This window comes from Eriocheir sinensis, chromosome 47, assembly GCF_024679095.1.
Source record: "Eriocheir sinensis breed Jianghai 21 chromosome 47, ASM2467909v1, whole genome shotgun sequence".
In the NCBI taxonomy this organism is placed as follows: Eukaryota; Metazoa; Arthropoda; class Malacostraca; order Decapoda; family Varunidae; genus Eriocheir; species Eriocheir sinensis.
In genome coordinates, this window is record NC_066555.1 from 7,639,255 (window position 1) to 7,664,191 (window position 24,937).

Below are 24,937 nucleotides of genomic sequence, written 5' to 3' on the forward strand. Positions count from 1 at the left end.
TATCAGATGTCAAGCATTCCACTTAGTACTTAAGATATTAAATTCAGCTTTCTTTAATGCTTAAAATAGATCAACACAAAGTTTTCTAAAAGTGCAATGCAGAAAGTTTCTCCTATACTTTTTAGACAATATAGTTTGAGCAATTATTCTTAGCACAAATATTTCAAGAGAGCTCTTACTGTGTCTAGGAATTCGGTGAACTTGGAAAAGTAATACCACCAGGAAGCATGAGCCATCTGCAGCCAGACACATCCATTAGTAAATCATTAAACAAAAGAAAACTCCAAGAGTAATATTTCAAACACTAATACTAACAGAATATATTTCAAAAGTGGTGAATATATTTCAAAAGAAGTGATCCCAGTATTTCATCATACTACAATAAGCATTACTACAGAACCTCAGTAATTCATAAAATTCACTGAAAATATTCTGGTAAATTGGAAGTTCACATACTTCATTTTTAAATAAAACTGAAAAGCTCAGCTCAAATTTTGTATGTACGAAACTGACAAATACATACAGCTGCTAACTTATGGCAATGAAAATTAATTTAAATGAGTAAATAGCAGCATTTTACAACATTCAGCCCCAAGGTACCTTACAAACTAAATAGTGAATTCTGTTTTTTGTTTCTCAGTGTACTTTTCCTTTACTTTCCTATTTTTCTTTCAAAGTTCTGAATCCGTTACATTATCATTGACATCAAGTAGGGACCCCGTTGTCTACCATATATAGTGTAACAAATTAATGAGGTTCATGTATGTAAATACACTATTCTGAAGAACTTAAAAGTAATAACTTCCTTAAAACTATTCTCAAATTTACCTTCCAAAATATTTTTTCTTTAACGTTGTGTTTCTTTTAGAAAACCAAAGGGACTTACCTGATGTTTTTGCCTTGGCAAATCCCCAGATGCTCTACTCCTCAATGACTTACTCTATTGTGCTAAACTAACAAGACTGCTAAATTCTAACCTGACAAAAAACTATTTGCAAAATAATGTGTATACGACACTCCTTAAATTAATTACTGATTATAGCTTTACGAAAAAACCAATCTCTTCTCATCATACATGTTTAATTTCACAAAATGTATAAGAGATGGATGCAGGTATTGTAAGTATCCAAGTGTTTAATTTTCTTCACATCATGCACCCAGGCCCAGCAGGTTTAAAAACACCGAAAGTAAAGCACCAGATTAGAAGCAGAGAAGAAGAGACAGCTTACACATCTAAATAAAAATATTCATAAATTCACCAATGTCTTGGGTGATACTTTTTTAACAGTATTATACTCTGACTAAGTTAGCCTAATAAAATCATCTGTAACATATAATTAGTATAAATAAACTTTTGGGGAAGAATATGAAACTCGTTAGTTTTCTCCCTCAGTCCTATTGTTTGACAGGGAAAGTGACTGCTGCTGTTATGGCATATATATACTGTAACATGTACCGTATTTTCTGAAAGATGTTTAGTCCAAGAAAGAAATGATTAGTTCTGAAAATATAAGGCTTTACTATCACTACTAATATTTGCAGTGATATCTGAAAGCTAAGAATGAGGAAAAATAATCTCAGGCTAAGATTACAGTTTGGGGTGAAGAGACAGTAGTATGTACAGCTAGAAGACACCTCTACTCATTGTTCACGCTACTAGAGATGAAACTGGCTGTAGGATGGCTCAAATGAAGATCAAAGATCCTTGTAAATACAAACACATATGAATGTTTTTTCAGCTCTGTAGCATCAGACTAGTGATGAACATACCTCAAAACTGCACAAACCACCCATGCGGCTAAATGAAAAAACACCAGAAAAGTTTTAATAAAACAGATGCATTGTTTTGGATACCTTGACTTTAGGTGGTGCTTCATAGCCTGGACACCAAGAAATTACAACTTTATCTTACTGACTAGGCCCCTAATTGCTTAACACTGCACTGGTACAATGAGCTTTTATAACGAAAATCAGGTTGACACAGAAGAGTATAACCTGAAAATATACTGCAGCCACCAGCTTTGGTTTCCTTAATCAGTAAATCGAGGCCACTTTGTAATATCAATATTAATTTACTGCAAAATGCATGTCAAGTTGGATGAAAGTTAAAGGCATAGATATTCAGTATAAGAATGTTTAACTTCACTTGGTCTACCCGAATGAATTTTTTCATCCCTAACAGTAAGGGTTGTATTACAAGACATTTCACTGCCCAAGAACACATATTTGACAAGGCTTGCGTATGAGCTGTGGGTATTTACAGTAGTAGCTTTATGACCCTGGTTGTAGTGTGACCCTTCTTCTGTACCATGAACCTGAAGAAACACTCATTAGAACCCGACTGACCTCCTCTCTGACCTTTGAAAATAGCTGACGTGAGAAGCGAAAGAGTCTTATAAAATCGACCTAAATGTCCTGCCTATGATTCTGCTGTAGCTTCCAAAGTACTAATCACCCGAGAGGTTACAATTTTCCAAAATCTTTATTAATTAAAATTAATGAATACTCTAGGAAACAAGTTTGTAATTCAAAGCAACTAAAATAAATGTCTAATATTTGGCAAGAAGAGAATGTAAACAAGTTACTATAGTCTATCGATTTTAACTTGAGCCCTTGGGCACAACCCAGGAATTCCCCACGAGACCGCACTGGTGCCACATCTCTCCATTACGAAAGAGAGGGTCGCTACCTCTCTCTGTCTCTCTCTTTTGCATGGTTGTGCAGGGTGCGAGAGGGAGATCTACTCGAGTTGTCCATTGTGGAGGAATGCTGAATGGTGCGGCCTGGCACCTGTTGCCAAGGTCCGTCAGGCGGCACCGTCGCATGAGCCACGCTGCCAAGTGATATGGAAGGTTTACCGAGTCATTGTCTTTCCCTCTAATCCCAAGCCATTCATAACACCATGCAGTCGTATTATGTATATATATATATATATATATATATATATCTATATATATATATATATATATATATATATATATATATATATATATATATATATATATATATATATATATATATATATATATTTTCCATAACTAGATAATGTACAAGACTAACAGTGAGACGGATCACCATGCGCAGGTCATCGCTAGATCTGTAAACAATGGGGGTTTCCCCAGGCCAAGCCACAGGGCTCAAGTTAAGAGTTGATGGACAATAGAAAACTCAGTACCTGCTTGACAAGACCAGTAGACATACTAAATGACTTTAATTACAGGCTTAGAAATTATTGTGGAACAAGTTCTTAGGACCTAACATGGCATACTTTCAAGGTGGTGTATGCACAATAAAATACCTAACAAATGATTAAATGGTGCTTTACGTTGTGACTGAAAGAGTTTAAAGAATGTATTATGGGCCAGACATCAGAGGCCATGGAAGGCAACAAAGGGTCTAGAAAAGACCGATGCATGGAAGGTTGACATGATACTGGAGAGAGGAAAGATTTAACCATTAGAAAGATTCAGCAAATAGAGGATGTATTTTTCAAAGAAAGGAAACATTACTTTTCAAGGTGAGGAGATGCTGCAAGAAAAATCAGAAGGATATGATAATGGATGTAAAGGACTCGGAAACAGACAGGGTAGGAAGAACTGGGCTTCAACATAAACAGAATGTGATAATGAGAATAAGAAGACAGAGGTAGAAGAAGACTGGTTAGGAAGAGAGGAGCCAGGGACACACGGGGCCAAAAATACAGTTGGGAAGTTGAAAAGTCAAAGGAACATCAGAGTGTAGCAATGGATGATTATCACATGAAATCATCGAGGTGTGATAACCGAGGAGTCTGAGATAGGAGTGGATTTGCAAGAGCTTGTGACTGGGGAAGCAGAAAGTAGAAAGTTTTGTTAAGTAGGCGCAACATCTGTGGTCATATGCCGGAGAGAGACAGAAGGGGAAGGAATTATAGGAGAAGGGAAGAGATCCCAGGAGACAGGACACAACCCCCAATTAATACCTGGTACCCACTGACTGCTGGGTGGACAGGGGCGTAGGGTATCAGAAAAGCCGCCCAAATTTTTCCACTCCACCCAGGAATCGAACCCGGGATCTCTCGGTTGCGAGCCGAGTGTGCTAACCACTGCACCACGAAGCAGAAAGCAGAATTGACTTTCAAGTTGGAGCAAGAGAGTGAAGGTTTGGGGACACAAAGGAGTCATGAGCAATGTCAGAAAGTAAAGAGGAATTTCCAAGTCTTTACTAATGCTTGCACCCTTGATAAAATTGCCATTTCATGTTATTTCCAGCGAACTATCTGCTAATGGGTTCACTTTACAGTATATGTATGAGACAGTAGCTACAAGTAGCCTGCAACAAGAGGACCTTATATGGTGCCAAAATTGGACAGTTCAATGCACTGTATGCTTAACATTTTCTATCCTCAAAAAACTATACAATTAACCAGTTTAGAGTTGCAGTTCAATGATTGAGGTGTAACTATGAAACCGAGTCTGAACAGTGTATGGAAAATCCAGGAAAAGCAGTGGAAGACACCATAGTTATCTGCATGTTAACAAAGACCTTCAGTCCACACTGTCTTGGTCGGAGTGTCTTTGCAAAAAAATTCTCTAAACCTAAGGAATGAAAGAGCCATAGTAAAATGTTGATTATTCTGTGGGCCTCAACTATTTTTCACTTGTGGAAAATTATCTTTGTTGGCTAGGGAGTCATCACATGACAAAGAAAGTCTTGAAATACATTGCTTTGCACCATAACTATCACTGACAAACAGTGCATGTCTAAAAAAAGGTCAGCAACATCACTTGACTTCTGCCACTTTCAGTATACTTTCCAGTCTTTAGTACTGTTCTCAGTCTGCCTTAAAACTGATGTTTTAGTCAATGTGTTTGAGCTTTACAGGTGAGCCTTGGTTTCCCATTAATCCTTCATGCCCGGTTTGTTTCTCTTCATGACTATATTTTACTTATTACCTTTTGAGCTCAACTTTTTTATCCCAGATATCTTGTATATCAATGAACCTGACATTATATTTACATTAACAATTCTCCCAAGTAGGAGAAAAGAAAATGTATATAAAAGTTTAAGAGTCTGAAGAAAGTCAAACTGCCCATGTAAGAGAACATCAATTTTAAGTTGTCTAAATACTATTCACTGTTCAAGGGTTAAACTTTAAAGCATTTGCCAAGCATTTGGCTTTAATGAGAAGTTAACAACCATTGAAATAACCATTTACCACAGCTACCTGATAGAACTTCTCCCTTTCTCATGGCCAAACTGCTTACCAGTGACATACTATCTTCAGTATTGTATCTCATGACTTACAAGCAGGGCTGCCAGCAAATGAGTGGCCATAGACAGAGAGAGTGGATGCTATGTCTCATAAGATGTCGCACACACGGGGCGAGTGGATACTAGGATGTATTCACTCATCCCACGTTTACGTAATGCCCACCATGCAAATACTGTGTTGGTTCGCATAAATCAATTTTAACTTTTTTTGGTCAAATAACATGCAATAGCATGTAAAGCATACCTTATTTATAATATACAGATATCCTCAATAGATACAAGTAAATCTTATGAGCTACGCAAATTTTGAAAGACTTAAAAGATTGATATCTTGTTCATTCTGAAGATCCTTATGTCAACCAGACAATTACCTAATCATCGTCCTAATGTGTGACTCAAGAATAAAGGAAAAGATAATTGTTGCCGAGGAAGCAGTATCTACAGCTTCCTCAGATATTCATTCTGGCAATTAAAATAAATTTCCAAGAATAAAAATTTCCAATACTCAAAATTACGGATTACTTTTTCAAAGAATTATGAACAAGTTTTAAGGGCAAAGCAATTATACTGCACAAAAAACTGATGAATAATAGATGAAACTAAAAGACTTCAGTTGATTTTTTGCTCTTGGCCATGTATTACAGATCCTACATGAGTGAGCTAATAAGTAATTAATCTTTAAATGAATTTAGATTGTTAGGTAATTTCATGGCTGACAAATGTTTGATCTTGGCATGCAAACAGTAAAAGTCAAAAAATCAAGAAAACTACAAATTTTAAAACATCAAAACACACCCAATTAAAAACCGAGTGTCAGTGGTGCAATACTACTGTGATATGAATGTGGCAATACTTTATACAAAAAGTAAGCATTCCAAAGAAAGAAGTGACTGCTACATACAGTGCATTACTTAATCCATTCAAATGCAAACAATGACAAAGATTAAACATCTTAGGATCCATATATTTACACATAATTAGTTTTTGACATTCATGTAACTTTCTTAAAACAATTCAGTGTTCCACAATGCAGTAAGTGTTCTCAATACAGGCATCCTTTGCTATATGACTGTCTTATGTTCCTTAAAAATTAATTGTATACCCATAGCATCATAACATGGGTTTATGGGGGATATGTCCCTAACCACTAAAAATAATCATTAACTAATCATAAAATACACGTATGTGAGATTTTAGTAAAGCAAGCATCATCCCGAGACAAGGGAATGGTGATCATGTGATGCACCGTCAGCCACAAACATGTTGTATGAATGACCGCAGGGAATGTACATAGCATTTTTGAAGGGAAACTTAAAGAGCATAACATACATCGATCAATCATATAGCGATGGCTGCTTGTACACACTGCCTGCCTGCTCTATCAAACTGAGTATTGGTATAATGATGACCCCGTTAGGCTACACCCGAGACACAAAAGTGTACCTGTAAACAAAAAAAGCTAATCAAGTAGCAAAGAAACCTAATGTTTCTACAACTAGTTCTGTTCCTTTGCAAGGAAAGAAAGTGTCCTGAAGAATCCCAGTGGTCAAACTAAATCAAATTTTTGTTCAGTTGGCTTTGGGAACATCCATGCCTGAATACCTTGCTTATCAAACCACTCCTGAAATAACCTCGGCAATGTACAGCAGCTAAATGGAATAAATTCAAAATGCTTAAAGAGGGGAATGGGAGAGTAGCCAAGGAGACCGAAGCCTTACCCTGATGGCCATTGGGTTTTGAGAGTAGTCGACAGGCTGGCATTGGAAGGAGTATCCACGGAACCATCCACCCATACCAAACTGTAACCAAATAACATGATGCAACCACTAAGATTCTGTTCCCCTAAAGGCACGTGAACGTTGCGGCTTTCTTAGCCAGAGATCGGTGGTCAACGAAGATGGCAATTCTTTGAGGATCAAGTACATTCTGGCAACAATTTTCCTTATATTTTACTGTATTTTTTTTTAATAAAATACCCAAGAACATTAGAGACTTGGGTAATAATCAAGTATGGTACATCTATCCTAGTAATGCACCACTCTTCCCTATTCTGCTGGGCTACACCCGTGTATATATTCACAGAAGACATTGCCAGTCTCTTCTTTATCATCGGGCAACAGGGCAAGGTAGATCAAAATGAGAAATTATAAAAAGATAAAAGCATAAAGGATGCAGCATGTGCACAACAGGCACCTTCATGCAATACCTCACAGATGTACTTGTGCACAACGGGAACTTTTTGGTAAAACTTGAAGGCCGGGTTATCGAGATGTCCATTAGTTTCAAGTAAGGGAGGAGGGAAAAATTCCATTTTGTTTATATAAAGAAAAAAAATCAAAGATGCCTAGAAATGTTTTAAAGGATCAGAGTACAGTAATTTTATATTGTTCATAGGAATCTATGGTACAACATTTCTCTGAGGCAGTTTTTACTTTAATTCAAACGTGTGTAGTTGACATGTCTGCAAAGATAAATGGAGGCAATATATTTTGTCTAGGTTAATTTCCTCAAACCCGCCTTATTTATATAATACGTAAAATTTCTGACTTGACCATAAGTGTTTATGTAAGAGAATACTGATGAACAGAAAAAATATTATATCTTACTTATTCCTTTCGCCCTAATACTCCTGGCATCCTAAAAATAGGAAAAGATACTGTACGAACTTAAAATAACTATAAAAATTAATTTGTAACCGACCGAGTCAATCTGTGAACTAATGACAAATGACCACAGATCTTCAGGTAATTCTTTTAAGTGGCACCAAACATTTAAATAAAACTACACACTATGTTACCTAATAAGGGGCACAGCATAGCATTGGGGTGAAAATTTTTGCCAGAATGTACTTGAAACCTTCAGGAACAGCCATCATTGGTGTGCTGCACATGCCCCACCGGAATGCAGAGAAAACCAGACTTCATATTTGAGTCAGAAACATTTCCTCCTGGGTGTGTAAACTTGGCCTGGCGTGGTAATCTGTGCTACTGCTAAAATAAGTCACAGCTACATCTATACTACCCACACTGCTCTTTGCTTTGCACGTACGAATACCTTAAGAGTGAAAAAATACTAATATGCATACACATTTATGACATAACTGGCTTTAGTAAATAAAGACAAATAAAGACTTGTGCACTATTGAGTGTGAATGTTCCCTAGAGAGATGCAATGTATCAACAATAATGGCATGCCTTTCCTACTCTAAGAAAAGCTGCGTACATAACGTGTATTATAAAGATATACAAAGCCATACTCTTTGCATATTCGGGTGACCAAATCTATTGCTCAGACAATGAAAATAAACCTGCAAGAGGGAAAAAAAAAAAGAAATTTAAATTCCACACAATGTACCACATGGGTTTGTTCCACCAATAAACTGCCTAACAAGCAACCAAATATAATTAGCAAATACACACAGGATCACAACTGAAAAAAAGAAAAAAAAATATGAATCTGCTGCATAAAAGGAACTACCAAACACAAATAATAACAAAGGACTCCTAAAATTCATATGAATAATAGGGCCGTAACACCTGCTGCTGCCATCAGAAAAAAAGGCAGATGTTAATTTTCTCCTTTGCCACCTTTTGTGTGAATAACTGCAAATCATGCAAAAGCTTTTAATTAAGAGGGACCCAAACTGCAAAAACACAAACTTATCAAAAATATATTAGGTGACTCCTGGAAGTTTGAAGGATTTGGAAGCATTCAAAATATACTTTGTATTTATAATGTAAATCTTTTATCAATATGATCATGCTGTTTATCCCTTTAATGACAAAAAGTGAAATATAACTGACCAATATATATATATATATATATATATATATATATATATATATATATATATATATATATATATATATATATATATATATATTATATATTATATATATATATATATATATTTCTATCCGAAAGGGCACCTCATTAAATTCAAACGTTTTGTAAGACATTTTTGTTATAGTGAGAAAGCTTCGAGTGCTTCAACACTTCAAACTCCAGAAGTGAATATATAAACAAACATGCAATGCACACATCTTAGGTAAATTGTTTTCTGACTGAAAATAAATTAGGCATCACACACCACACACACACAATGGCAGCAGGACAAAATATTTGCTGGTAACCAGGACCCTCTCAAGTAGAGCTTCGGAGCTCATTAACTGATCTCTGGGTACTATTGGAACCTCACACACCACACATACCCATTTCCCTTGCTCAAGGTGGGACAGTAACTTCTTGTCAAGGGATGTATCTTTCAGGCTGAGCAGGGCTCAAACCTCGGTCTGCCAAGCAGTAGATTTTGCAGGACAGAGCATTAGTCTACTGTGCCACAGGATGTGTGTCTCTTGTGTGTGTCTCTGTATGTGTCTGTATGTGTGTGTGTGTAATTCACCACGGCCTGAAAACAAGTTGAACTCACTTTCGCCAGCAGGTACCCTCTCAACACGAGCAAGTGTATGCTCATTATCGTCGATCTCTGGGTACTGCCAGGACCTTGTGTGTGTGTGTGTGTGTGTGTGTGTGTGTGTGTGTGTGTGTGTGTGTGTGTGTGTGTGTGTGTGTGTGTGTGAGAGTGAGAGTGCATGTGTGAATGAAACTCGAACATTCTTTGACTCTTAGACATTCCTGATAAAATTAATTTGATTACATTGTTCAGCAATTTAAATACCTAAATTGCTAATGCATTCTCAAAAATTGATTTTGTGGTAATGGTAGTAGTATTGGTGGTGGTGGTAGTAGTAGTAGTAGTAATAATAAGTATTGGTAGTGGTAATAGCAGTAGTAGCAGTAGTAGTGGTAGTAGTAGTAGTATTGGTAGTGGTACTGGTACTGGTGGTAGTACAGTAGTAGTAATTTTCACCCTACCGGACACAAAGCATACTAATTCACCAAAACAAGGCCAACTTTGGTGAAGTTACTGAACATCACAAGACATCCCAGTCTTTATATTGTTACCATGCTGTGAAATTTCTATAATGTACAAGTGTTATTCAAAATATACCATGCATCAAGACAATGCAAGCCAATATAAAAACAAATAGCTGAAACCATTATCATATAATTTTGTCTTTATCCAATGTTGCATACTGCAGGAGGATCTTTCTGAGCATTGCTAATCATCTTTGATGCTGAAGTTAAAAATAAGTTTATCATGTGAATTTTAGCATTTTATATTTCAATTTTGATAGAATTTGCAGCACGAGACAAAACAATGACAAGACTAAATTTGCATACTTAAGCATCACAACATTGAGAAATCAAGCTGTATTGCACATTTAGTCCAAGTTTTAATGAATTTACACAAGATACTCATGCAGTCACATGTTTACCTGGATCCTGCACTGTCAAGTTATAGTATCTTGACAGAAAACTAAGTTGTTCCCTGCTCGTACTTACCGATGGAACCTCGCCCACCTTCTATACTGATGTGTCCTTCCTTCCATAAGTGAACTATTAAGATATGGCACAAATTATGCAACCACTTACACGGATAGCTGAAGGATTGTCCGAATAATCAACAGGTTGACAGCGGAATGAATAATGTGTGAACCACCCACTCATTCCAATCTGCAACCAGCAGCAAACAATTGTTGCATGCAGGAAAGAATTAGAAAAATCCAGTAGTAACAGCATTACACAATGAAATACATGGACACATACGATGCATGATATACATCAAAATACTAATGATCAAACTCTTCCCTTCATTCATAAGTTAAATGCATGGAATATCCTCAGTAAAAGTATTCATTAGTAAAAGCACTGCAAACTTTCATTTTATCTACATATAATGATTAATGAAAGATAAATAAATAAAAAAAAAAGCCAACCAAAACCCAATCGCTTTTCAATAATCTTTTGGAGTATCCATTTTCTTTAGATTTTGGAATGGCATTAATTGACACTTTAATAAATTTGATAAGAAAATTTATAAATTGTTCAGTACTCATGAAAATGGTTTGCTTAAATATTCTCAAAATACCTTTTCAGAGGAGATCGAATTGATTTGTGAATTACTATGGATGATCCAACTACCTGCTTTTAAATACCATTATAGAGGAAAAAAGGTTCCCGAAATACATACCTTAGTGCAGTTAGTATTGCAAAACGCTTGTCATATGACAGCATGATATTGACTAAGTAGTATGTAGCAAATTGATAGAAGCTAATTTCATGCAAGAGCATACAAAACTGTTTGTATCCAGGTACACACACTGGACACACTGCAGTAGTATCTCTACTCATAAATATGAGCTACTTTCTGCATATGAGCATTTTTTGCATATTCAAGAAGTGGAAACTGAACTAAGACATTGGAAGCTGCAGGATCTGACAATGTACATAAGACAGTAACTCCCCGTTGTTTAAATACTTTCAAAATACCTAAGTAATCTGAATATTACATCTTCATTATCAGCTCACACAGTTGTTGAAGTGGCCAAAAACAGGAAAAGGGGAAGATTTGTAACATGCCAAGGCTACCCACCCAAGTTATTTACTCCTGAAAAATTACAAGACACCCACATGAAGGAGATATGAAGACTATTCACATCATTCAATAAACCTTTACAATTTACACCTTCAATACTCACCTTTACTAAACAATAAACATAACACATGAATATACTATATGGTATTATAGTATGTGATATCTTGGGAACTGCAGCTGCAACACAGGTCCCGGCTCTCCTCCGTAGCCAATCTACTACAAACCAGTTGATCATCAATATCACCTTCAGTGATCAAAATGTGGACAAACCTATATCGTGCAAACATACCAGAATAGAGCAAGCTATTCTCATCTTAATACCAGTCTCGATAACTTTGTCAGGGGCACCCAATGACATTCCGGTTCTGTAATGGCAATGTGACCATCTCTAGGGCAAGGACACCCTTCATTCCACACACCTCTCCCTCTATCTCTTTCTATATTCTACATAAACACACACACACATACATACAAAACATTTGCTGGGTAAACAATCAAAGTCGCATCATTCTGGTTTCAGCTTGTCGTGACAAGTAAGCAAGCAAGCCATTGCTTGTATATTTTATTTATATTGAACCAAACTCTAATCACTAGCAGGAAGCCCAGCAGGATTTTGATTGCATCTTAGTTGCACAAGAGATCAGGTCACAGTACTCAAAGCATTTATATCAAGACTTCCAAAAGGAAAACTTTTACCTCATTACCAAAATGGTACAAGGTAAAACAATGGAGGTACACAAAATATAGACAGACATCAAATTAAGTACTTCTGTGTTGCTCTTCCTAATAGTTAAGTAAAACATAAAACACCAAAAACCAGAAAAACTTTGTACCTATCTTACCTCATAGAACAACCAGGTAGAAAAGATGACTTGAGCTGCGTTGTAGAATACAAGGAGACCCCTGAGATCAAAGGGCGGCCTGTCCTTCATGTAGCGCGGCCCGATCACCTTCACCAGTATAACATAACTCACGCACATGAAGAAGGTTGGCCATGGCGAGTCCATAAAGAGCCAGCCATCGACCCTTGGGTCTGTAGGGAAAAGTCATCTTTAACCGTCATCCTAGAACTCTTCTGTTGTCATCATAACAAACTATCTACCTTCCCTTTGCCTCTGCTTAACCACTTCTAAACATCATGCCTCCTGTACACTCCTCCATGAACAGCCCCACAACTTCACCATCGCCATGCCAATAATCTTCCTTTTATTGTCCTGTCCTGTAATGCTGGTCTCCATATGGTGATAGTGGTAGGAATAGCTAATACTAACAGTACTAGTAATAGCTAAAACTAATAACTCGGCATGTCATTCTTCATTTACAGGTCCATCCATGGGACAGTTGGGTGCAAACTCTGCATGCATGGGTTGCATAATGCCACACGACAGTTTTAGACCTCCGAGAAATGTGTAGAGAATGAGATTTAAATGCGATGACATTCAATTTAGCAATCTATGTGTATTTAACAAATATTTTAACTGGAGGGCAAGGCTGGCATTACGGCACGGTACGGTACAGAACGGTTGAAAACTCCATGGCGTACCGTACTGCCAGCCTTGCTGGAGGGTGATAAAAAAATACAACAAAAATATAGCAACAAAATTATCCTGAAGGAAAGAGATTCAGTGCAGCAGGAACGACTCAAAAAATACCTTGCCCACACTACTCCTTCTCCCCTTCCTCCCCCGGCACTCTTACCACTCCATACAGCCCTCCTTGTCTACTTCCCTTTACCCTCTTTCCTTAAAAATAACTATTCCCCCCAGCAAGCTTTGTACTTTCTCTGCATCCTCCTTCCCTCTCCCCTCTATGCCTCCATTACTCTCTCCTAATGCTCCTTACCTACTTCTCAATACAACCCCAAGCCTCCAATGCTCCTATACTTCTCTAACACTGCTCCAGCCTCCACATACACTCACCTCCCACACCACGCACCCCACCAATGTTCTTCCACTTCCTTACACTCCCACACTTCCCTATCCCCCTTCTCTCCTCCCTCCAATGCTTCTAGCCTTCTACTCTTCATAATACCCCTATCCCCATCCCTACCCTCTACCCTCTTTAATGCCTCCCCTCAACCCCCCCAGAGCTCTCTACCTCTTCCCCCCACTCACACATCCGCTAACCCTTCTTACATCATTAGTACCCAGTCCCCAACCTCCCGCATGAATCTCCACGTCATCCATTAGACTCCTGCCTCCTCCCCCACCTCTCCCCCTATTTAGAACACTGATCAGCTCTTAGATCACTGACCAGGATCTGAATCGGATCTGGATTCGCGCACTTGGGTTGTATACTCGAGATAAAGTCGGAGGAGATGCGGAGTGTAACCGCGTGAGAGCTGAGGTGGACTGCGGGTGTCGTCTGCTACAGGCCACCTCGGCTGTGGATCAGGCAGATCAGGATCCGGATCACCCAGATCATGAGAATCCAGATCTCAGTGATAAATAGAACACGGGTTCTCCTGCCAGATCAGTGATCTAAAACGGATCCTTGTAAATAGAAGGTCTTAAGAGAGGCAGGACAGCCAGGGTGGGCGGTCAGGCGTAGGCAGAAAAGGGGAAACGGGTCGAAGTAATGAGGTAGGTTGAGAAAGGGGAGAGAAGGACGGGACGAAAGGTAGGATGGAAAAGAAGGAAAGGGGAAGGGATCGTGGGGTTATACAGAGGAATAAATGATAAGAACAACTAGTAAAGATGAGAGAAGGTAAAGGAGAGGAGTAAAGCGAAGGTGGACGAGGAGAAAAGGAAGAAAAAATATATTAGTGTGGGTGTTCCGAATGAAATACTGGAGAAGCAAATGGTAAGGAAGGGAACAGAGACAGAAGATATAAAGGAAGGGGTTGGAACGAAGGAGGATGAGGACAAAGAAAAAGAAAAAAAAATGATTGAAAAACTGAAAAGAGGCAACTGGTAAAGAAGATACAAGAAGATGCAAGAAAGTAGAATAGAGGTACAGCGAAGGAGGATGGGGAGAAAAGGAAGAGAAAGAAGAAGAAATTAAAGGTGTTGTGAATTAAAAAAGAACGTGCAAGATTAAGAAAATTGGGTGGAATGAAGGTGAATGAGAAGAAAAGGAAGACTATAAAAAAAGTGTGTTATGGAGGGAAAAAAGCAACTGGGAAAATATAAAAAAGACGAGAGATAAAGGAGAATGGAGGTAATATAAAAAGGAGTAAGGAAAAAAAAGAGGGTTATACAATCTGAGAAAAGACAACTGGTAAAGAAATATGAAAATAGTTGTGAAATGAAGGTGGATGAGGAGAATCTGAAGTGGGAAAAAGTGGTGTTATCTATGAAAACGGAAAATGAGCAGTTGGCATGGGGAGAGAGAGAGAGAGAGAGAGAGAGAGAGAGAGAGAGAGAGAATTACATAGAAAATTAGACCACACAGACCCCATTGTCCAGACTAGGTGGTCTGTCCTTAAACCTAAGTGAATCTACGCTAATCAGATGGCTCCAAAACGTTGCTTTTCTACTTTAGTTAATATTAAGTTGAAGGAAGTGACGGTCGAGCTTGTTTTTAAAGGAGTCAATCGTGTTACACTGGATCACTGACGGTGGGAGCTTATTCCATTCTCGCACTACAACGTTGGTGAAGAAAAATTTGGTGCAGTCTGAATTTACTTGTCTACATTTGAGTTTTATGCCATTGTTCCTCGTGCGCAGAGAGAGAGAGAGAGAGAGAGAGAGAGAGAGAGAGAGAGAGAGAGAGAGAGAAAGAGAGAGAGAGAGAGAGAGGGGGGGAAGGAGAAAAGTTAGTGACTGAGGCGTCAAATTTGTGCCAACCTTACCTATAGCAGGTGGCTGGCACGAAGACCCTATAATCTCTCTCTCCCATTCCCCCCCCCTCTCTCTCTCTCTCTCTCTCTCTCTCTCTCTGTTCAATCTGCTTTTATAAGACTAGCAGTGCAGCATATGAGAGATAATATATACCGTATACAGAGAGAGAGAGAGAGAGAGAGAGAGAGAGAGAGAGAGAGAGAGAGAGAGAGAGAGAGAGAGAGAGAGAGAGAGAGAGAGAGAGATTGTGAACTGTGAAGTATAGTTACTGATCGATAGTAAACTGCGATGACATGAAAAAAAAATATATATATATATATATATATATATATATATATATATATATATATATATATATATATATATATATATATATGTATAAGTTAACTCTAGACCAGTAAAGTGGGTGTGGTGATGGTAGTGATGGTAGTGGTGATGGTGGTGGTGGCAGACATGTGGTGACTAAGCAAGGGAGGATATTGCAGTTAACTATCACAGCTGTAGAGAAGACGAAGGGTGGAGGAGAGACGGGGAGAGGGGACTCGTCAAGGTAACCAGGAGGAGGAGGAGAGGGGGGAGGGATTGAGAACGAAAGGGAGGAGGAATAGATTGAGAAGGAAATGAATGAAGATAAGTAAAGGGCAGGATGAGGAGAGGAGAGAGACTGAGAAGAGAAGGAAATGGATGTGGAGGAAAGGGGAAAGAGGAGTTTAAAGGAGGAGTACGAGAAGATTTACATATTTACAGATTTACATAGAAAACCAGACCACACATACCCCATGGTCCAGACTAGGTGGCCTGTCCTTTAAACCTAAGTGATTCTACATTAATCTGATGGCTCCAAAACCTTGCATTTCTACTCTAGTTAATATTAAGTTCAAGGAAGTGACGGTCGAGCTTGTATTTAAGAGAAGGAAAGAAAGGAAGGAATAAGCTGAGAAGGAAAGGGCGGGGGTGAGAGAGGAGTAATTAAAGCTGGTGTAGGAGGAGGAGGAGAGAGAAAGTAAGGAGGAGAAGGAGCAGGAAGTGAAGGACAAGGAGTAAAGGAGAGGAGTAAGAGAAATGAAAGAAGAGGAGGAGGAGGAAGTGAGGGAAAGGGAAAAGAAACACGAAATACTGATAAAAATAAATGAAAATGGAAGAAAAATGCAAAGGTGGAAGAAGTAAGGAAGATAGAAGAGGGAGGAGGAGGAGGAAAGGGAGAAAGAGGTAAGGGAGAAGGTGGAAGAGGAGGAATAGATGGTGGTGGTGGAAGAGAACGAAGAGGGAGACTTAAGAGAAGGAAGGAAAGGGAGACTTAAGAGAAGGAAGGAAAGGGAGACTTAAGAGAAGGAAGGAAAGGGAGACTTAAGAGAAGGAAGGAAAGGGAGACTTAAGAGAAGGAAGGAAAGGGAGACTTAAGAGAAGGAAGGAAAGGGAGACTTAAGAGAAGGAAGGAAAGGGAGACTTAAGAGAAGGAAGGAAAGGGAGACTTAAGAGAAGGAAGGAAAGGGAGACTTAAGAGAAGGAAGGAAAGGGAGACTTAAGAGAAAGAAGAGGGAGACTTAAGAGAACGAAGAGGGAGACTTAAGAGAACGAAGAGGGAGACTTAAGAGAACGAAGAGGGAGACTTAAGAGAACGAAGAGGGAGACTTAAGAGAACGAAGAGGGAGACTTAAGAGAACGAAGAGGGAGACTTAAGAGAACGAAGAGGGAGACTTAAGAGAAAGAAGAGGGAGACTTAAGAGAACGAAGAGGGAGACTTAAGAGAACGAAGAGGGAGACTTAAGAGAACGAAGAGGGAGACTTAAGAGAACGAAGAGGGAGACTTAAGAGAACGAAGGAAGAGGTGGAAGAGAAGGAAGGAGACTGAGATGAAAGAGGAAGGAGAGGGAGGGGAGAGAGAAGGGAGAGGGAGGGAGGCGAAAGAGAAAGAAGGAGAAGAAAGATCAAAGAGAAGGCGATAAAAAAACGTCAGACCTTGATAATAAAACGGAAATCACGAGATAAACCTACAAACAAAACAACTAAAGATATATTAACTAACAAAGTGACTTAATGAAACGTTCTTAAGAGATATTAACTAACAAAGTGACTTAATGAAACGTTTTTAAGAGATATTAACTAACGAAGTGACCTAATAAAACGTTCTTAAGAGATATTAACTAACGAAGTGACCTAATAAAACGTTCTTAAGAGATATTAACTAACGAAGTGACTTAATGAAACGTTCTTAAGAGATATTAACTAACAAAGTGACCTAATGAAACGTTCTTAAGAGATATTAACTAACAAAGTGACTTAATGAAACGTTCTTAAGAGATATTAACTAACAAAGTGACTTAATGAAACGTTCTTAAGAGATATTAACTAACAAAGTGACCTAATGAAACGTTTTTAAGAGATTAACTAACAAAGTGACCTAATGTAACGTTCTTAACCACCACCACCACCACATGTGCTACCACCACCACCACCACCACCACCAGCTGTGCACGACCGCCACCGTCACACCTTCGCTGGGCAAATCAATGTATGACGTCAGCAGTACATGGTAAAGGGGATCAAGCGAGAGAGAGAGAGAGAGAGAGAGAGAGAGAGAGAGAGAGAGAGAGAGAGAGAGAGAGAGAGAGAGAGAGAGAGAGAGAGAGAGAGAGATAAGAGGGGAAAACGAGATACTAAGAAGAAAAAGATGAAAACGAGACAAATAAAAAAAACGAAAGCAAAAGGAAAGAATGAGAGAAAGAGAGAGAGAGAGAGAGAGAGAGAGAGAGAGAGAGAGAGAGAGAGAGAGAGAGAGAGAGAGAGAGAGAGGGGTGGGGCAGGGAGTGGTGAAAACAATGAAGCGTAGAGGAGGAACGATAAACACATAAGTCAAATACTGATGTAGATGCCAGAGAGAAAATAAAAGACAAGCAAAAACAAACAGACAGCGACACGCAGACCCAAAGGAGGCATGAAGGAAAGCGAGACGAAAAATGAAAGTTGACAACGGAAAAAAAGATGTGAAATAAAAAAAAGGGAGAAAAGAATGTGGTCGTGAGCAAAATGATGAATCCTAGAGCCATGAGCGGGCCATTCCCAGGGTGATGGAGGCCACGGAGGGGCGAGGCCGTACACACACACACACACACAAACTGAAGACCGCTGTCGTACGAGGAGACTGGATATATTGAAACTGACACAGCTGGAAGACAATGGAAACTAGCAATGTTAAAGCAATAAGAGACTGGAAAAGATGGGCAGGGAGAATTTTGACCCAAAGTAATGAAATAAGAGGTCATGAGTACAAGTTAAGACTGGATGTGATATGTCACGATATTGTTTCCCCATTTATAGGCATAAATGTTTGGAATTATATGGATGAGGAGGTCGTGCAGATATATGGAGACAGGATAATTAGACTAACCCTGTATGCTACTGGGTAAGTACACACACGAGTGAGCCCTTTGACGGGGAACACACAAACACTGTGCGTGTGTGTGGTGGTGGTAGTAGTAGTAGTAGTAGTAGTAGTAGTTGGAGGATGAGGGTGAAAAAAAATCTGAATTATACTGTGTCGGTATAAACAAAGCAACGAACATACCAACAAACATTTAGACAGAGGTAAATAAACGAGAGAGAGAGAGAGAGAGAGAGAGAGAGAGAGAGAGAGAGAGAGAGAGAGAGAGAGAGAGAGAGAGAGAGAGGAGCATCAACAAGCCAGATACAAGCCAGTCAGTCACTCGGGACACGGGTGGGTGGGTGCGTGGAGCAGGACTCACCTCGCTGGTTGATGAAGAGGTCATTGTAGCTGTCGACCACTGTCTCGACGATGTGCTTCATCCTGCAACACAAAGAGGAGCATTTTAGCGCGCGCCTCAACACCAAAGGGTCGTATTATAAGACATTTCGGAGCACAAGAACACGTATTTGACGAGGCTTTCGTAAGAGTTGTGGGCATTTCCAGTAGCAGTTGTATGACCCTGGTGGTAGTTTGACCCTTCTTCTGTACTGTGAGCCTGAAGAGACACTCATTAGAACCCAACTGACCCCCTCTTTGACCTTTAGAAATAGCTGATGTGAGGAGCGAGTGTCTAACAATACCAACCCAACACTCACAGGATCAGCATAAACCAAAACGTTATTATTAAAGACATTCCAACACCCTGAGCGCCTTCGACACTAAAGAGGGATTATTCTGCACGTAACCACACCCAGGGATCGTGCAACACCGGAGCACGCCCTTGCGATACCCAGCACTTAAGAACGGATTAGTCTACATTTGTATACACACACACACACACACACACACACACACACACACACAAAAGAATTAGTCTGCCCCTGAACACAGCTTGACAACGCTAAGCAGCAACAAGACTGATTATTCTACATTTGCACACACACACACACACACACACACACACACACACACACACACACACAGCAGGAAATGAGTTATTCTGTCCCTGAACACAGCTTGACAACGCTAAGCAGCAGCAAGACTGATTATTCTAAATTTGTACACACACACACACACACACACACACAACAGGAAATGAGTTATTCTGTCCCTGAACACAGCTTGACAACGCTAAGCAGCAGCAAGACTGATTATTCTACATTAAAACTCATCTTGCACCATTTGTTTTCCTGCGTTACCGTCGCTCCGTGTAACCGTTATTTGACACCCAGAAACACAGCACTATGGGTGGTATTAGAAGACCTTTCATCGCTCAAGAACACTCATTTGACAAGGCTTTCGTAGGAGTTGTGGGCATTTCCAGTAGTAGTTCTATGACCCTGGTGATAGTGTGACCCTTCCTCTGTACCATGAACTTGTAGAAACACTCGTTAGAACCCGATTGACCCCCTCTTTGACCTTCAGAAATATATAATGTGGCAGGCGAAAGCGTCTTTTAATACCGCCATAAAACTTAATTTAGCGGCATTCAGCACCCCCCGCAGCCCACCTTCTCTCCCCATGCTCGCTAATGAAGCTCACACCACACGGCGAGGTGAACACGCCATTGATTACGGACTCCTGCCACTTGTTGTTCCATTAAGGCGATGGACGACATTATTCTCAGCAACAAAAGTGTGATGAACGGACACTACTTACTCAGTTTGACTTTATTACGCAAGAAATGTTTTCAGTTAAATAAGCACCCACACCCACCCAAGCACACACACTCACACAGCCACGTGAAAAGTAACTTCTAAAAATAAATACGTACACGAGACAAAAGCCGATCACACACACACACACACACACACACACACACACAGTATCTTATTTTCATCATATTTGCGCAGTAATTATAGACACACGCACACACATACGCACACTTATCTTTCCTTCTTTCCCTTCAATTTATCGACTTATTAGGCATGAGAGAGAGAGAGAGAGAGAGAGAGAGAGAGAGAGAGAGAGAGAGAGAGAGAGAGAGAGAGGCGTGCGTGTAATTAATGCTGCATAAATAACATGAAGGGGCGCGGGAGGACAGTCAGAAAGCAATTACGTTCTTGCAACATAAATCTTCCCACGGACACCTCAATAAGAAGGGGTTGAAGAGCACTCCCTCTTACTCTTATTCGGCCATTACTCTTTCATTGACATTTCGATCAATTTCTTCATTACATGACTCGATGATTGCTGGTGTGCATGACAGGGTGCACCGGGGAACGAGACCAGCGACCTCTGAGGAGTCAACCCGTGACGTGAAGGAGTCTCTCAGAGGGTCGTATTATAAGACATTTCCCCGTCCAAGAACACATATTTGACTAGGCTTTCGTAGGAGTTGTGGCCATTTCCAGGGGTAGTTTTATGACCCTGGTGGTAGTTTCATCCTTCCTCTGTACCCTGAGCATAAAGAACACTCATTAGAACCAGACTGATCCTCCCTTTGATCTTTAGATATAGCTGATGTGAGAAGGCAAAGTGTCTCGTAATACCAGCCAGAGTCTAACTTAGGTGCGGCCACACTACACGCGGTTTGCTGGTAGGGTAGCGGGACGCCTATCGGGTCAGAGGCAAGAACAAACATGTTATCTAATAGGAGTGGACATACAGGACGCGGGAAAAAGGTAAGCTTGGCGAGAACCCGCTACCCGCGTCCTATATGGCCACTCGTATTAGATAACATGTTTGTTCTTGCCTCTGACCCGCGAGGAGTGTGTCTGGAGGAGGCCTAGGAGGAGGAGGTGAGGAGGAAAGGAATTGGGACGCGAGGGAAGGTTGTCATTGGGATATAAGGAAGATGGGAGGGCAAGGGTCTCTCTCTCTCTCTCTCTCTCTCTCTCTCTCTCTCTCATCCTTTTGGCTGTAAATGTCAATAAACATTTCAAATCAAATCAAAATTCTCTCTCTCTCTCTCTCTCTCTCTCTCTCTCTCTCTCTCTCTCTCTCTCTCGGGAAGAGAAATTGCATTACATAAGAGGGTTAAAAGTGGGGAGATGAATGTGTCTGGTCTGGTGCCGCTTTTAAAGGAGTGAGTAACTATGAATAGAGATCAAAGTGTGTGTGTGTGTGTGTGTGTGTGTGTGTGTGTGTGTGTGTGTGTGTGTGCTACAATAGAATTAGTGTAAAATCTCTGCTCCTGATCTGCAACTAAGGAGTGGTCGAGAGAGAGAGAGAGAGAGAGAGAGAGAGAGAGAGAGAGAGAGAGAGAGAGAGAGAGAGAGAGAATTCTAAAATTAACACATTTTTAGGAAGTGGGAGGAAGGGCGGGGTTTGGAGGAAAGAGGAGGGGAGGGAGGGGAGGAAGATGGAGTACAGTAGTAGATGCTAACGAGGGAGAATACGGAAGAGACTGGTAGGTATACTATTGCTAAGTCTATATATACCAAGTCAAGTCACTGCTTCAAAACTGCGACCAGTACGCGCAGGAGGCGGTTTTGGGGCGGAGCAGCGAGATGACGTCACTTGGAGCTAAAAAAAAAAAATAATAAAAAAATAATAAAAATACCCGCCACATCAGGGGTGACTAAAGTTGGGGCCGTATGTTCACTCTGGATGTGCATTCTCGCCTTCTTTCACAGCGCGTTCAGGCAAGCCACTGACGAAAAAATATGTCCTTTTATTGTGCTATTGCGTGACTGTAATTTCAATGACAACAAACGGCGGTGTGGGGTGTGAGGGAGGGCATGTTGAATTGATTGATTAAAATTAGTACGCCTTTCTTCGTTTTCTCTAAATCCCTGTTTCTACATTTTCTAGTTTGGCTCCAAGCAGTGTCACGCATAAACCACGTCTCGGCCGTGTCTCCTCCCACAAACCTGCGTATGACTTGACTTGGTGTATAGACTTAGAACTATTGCTGTGGGGTGGATGTCTCCCTCCCTTCTTAACTGTCTCCCAACCGTTTCCCGCCAGTAACAGCCACCGCCTTCCTCCGCTTCCTACTCCTCGCTCACGTGAGAAAAAAGATTTGACAAAGAGTATATTAACTTAATGACACGCGGTACGAAGTGATTACGGCCGCAGTGAAGAGTAAAAGACGAGATAAATGCCGCGTGGAAAAGGAAGAGAAAAATTAAAGTGAAAAGAAAGTGGTGTGGTTTGACGCTTAGACGTTATCTTAATGACAAAAAAATAAAAAAAATAAAAATAAATTAATAAATAAATAAATAAAAAATCTCTGACCACCCCATGCTTCATAATGAGGGAGAGAGGGCGTATGGATGGAAGGATGATTGGGAGGAGGGAGTGAGGACTGGGAGGAGGGAGTGAGGACTAGAGGTACTAACAGGGTACAGTGGGAAGGTTGAGCTAAAGATACTGGTGTGTGTGTGTGTGTGTGTGTGTGTGTGTGTGTGTGTGTTATGTATGAAGCGACTTCCTTGGCGTATAATGACAATCTCTCTCTCTCTGATAGGCCAGACGAACACTCAAATCACTACAAAAACAGACCCAAATTAAAGTACTCCTCGCCCCACATCTAGTGAGCGCACAAACACACACTGGCATCTTCATTCCACCCAGTCGCTAAATTCTACCCCTGTACCATGTAACCAAGTTTCCCACGAACCATATTTAGCTATATCCAAAGCCCCCCCCCCTCTCTCTCTCTCTCTCTCTCTCTTAGTTGCATTTTGTTAAGCAACACTTCCTGCTAACAAGTTACTAATACTATTAATGGTACTAATGCTGCTGCTATTGCTAGTACTGTTTATATTTTCCCCAAGACGTCAGCCCCTTCCCATGCGATGCTCCCGTGACGCCTGCTGTGGCCCTACACCACGTGAGTCAATGCCCCTCGCGGTGCCCACACTATAATAGCACAAAGCTGTGGCAGAGCGGTGTCTGGTGGCACAGCGGGCAGGGAAAAAGTGGAGGGAGAAGGAAGAGGAGGAAGAGGCGCTACTTTACGCAAGAATTGTCACCCAGCTTTAATAGTCCCTTAAAATTTTTACCACTAACTTTCAATTCACGCTTAATGCATCAACATCATCATCAATAGTAGCTGCATATTAGGGAAACTACATTAACTGAAAAAAAAAAAAAATCCCGTACTTCTACTCAGAATGCCCGGGTTCGATCCCCCGGCACTCAGTGGTGTTCTTTATGGGAGTAATAGAGATTGACGTGTGTTGTTGCTGACGTGATTGACCCCCACTTCTGACCGTGCACGAGTTTCAATCAATTACACGGTACAGTGATAAATGTTAAAGCACATCAATAAGGAAATCATTGATCATAACACACACACACACTACCACTGACCTACGAGAGTTCCCGAGCTACGAGACTGCCCACTGGGTGACATCATAGCGGCACAAATAGGATGATACCACTGGTGACGTCATGGCTACGCGCCGCGGTGATTGGCTGACGTCGCTGCTGGTGATAACACTCAGCCAATCAACGGAGAGGTCCTGTGACGTGAACCCTCGTCTGACACTACCACACTGCTACACACAACGAACTTCTCGCGTGCTTCCGCTTACAATTTGAAACACGGGATATATTGAGATTATATAAAAACAGTTACATCTGACGTCCTCCGGCTGAGTCTGCCTCCCTTTGGGTCCTCCATTCCTCTCATCCCATTCATACCTCCCCCTCATCGACATTCCAGACCAGCCTTCCTCCCTCCTTCCCTCTAGTCTACAAGCTCTCCCCGGCGGCGGTAGGAGGGCCGGTGAAGGGGGTGAGGTGATGGGGTGAAGTCCAGGACACTGAACCCTATGGTACTGTACGTAAGCCCCTTGACCAGCCACTCACCCGGCCGCTCCACCATCACCGCCACCACCAGCAGTACTATAACCGTCAACAACATATGACTGCAATTTCATTTTCCCGCCAAAACTAATGCTCACCGCCTGTCATTACTTCTGACCCTACTAACACCATCACCACTATCAATTATAAGAGTATGGTACCAATATTACCACTATTATACATTACTACAACTATCACAGGAAATAGTTTTTACATGTA

At 40.4% G+C, this 24,937-nt stretch overlaps 1 protein-coding gene and 1 non-coding gene across 4 annotated transcripts in view; both read right to left on the reverse strand.

Moving 5' to 3' along the window:
- Positions 1–134: 134 nt before the first annotated feature.
- LOC126981354 (elongation of very long chain fatty acids protein AAEL008004-like) overlaps positions 135–24,937 on the reverse strand; it is an 80,945-nt gene continuing 56,142 nt past the window's right edge. For 2 of the 3 annotated variants that reach the window (XM_050832372.1, XM_050832371.1), the window contains exons 3-7: positions 19,278–19,339; positions 12,595–12,785; positions 10,750–10,830; positions 6,972–7,052; positions 135–236 (exon numbers count right to left, since the gene is read on the reverse strand). In XM_050832372.1, the coding sequence (XP_050688329.1) occupies positions 150–236; positions 6,972–7,052; positions 10,750–10,830; positions 12,595–12,785; positions 19,278–19,338 (501 nt within the window). In that variant the 5' untranslated portion in view covers position 19,339 and the 3' untranslated portion in view covers positions 135–149. The remainder of the gene's footprint in view (positions 237–6,971; positions 7,053–10,749; positions 10,831–12,594; positions 12,786–19,277; positions 19,340–24,937) is intronic. The other variant, XM_050832373.1, reaches the window with a different exon arrangement.
- Trnaa-cgc (transfer RNA alanine (anticodon CGC)) lies at positions 4,023–4,102 on the reverse strand. Its single transcript has one exon. It is a non-coding gene; the product is annotated as a tRNA-Ala (tRNA).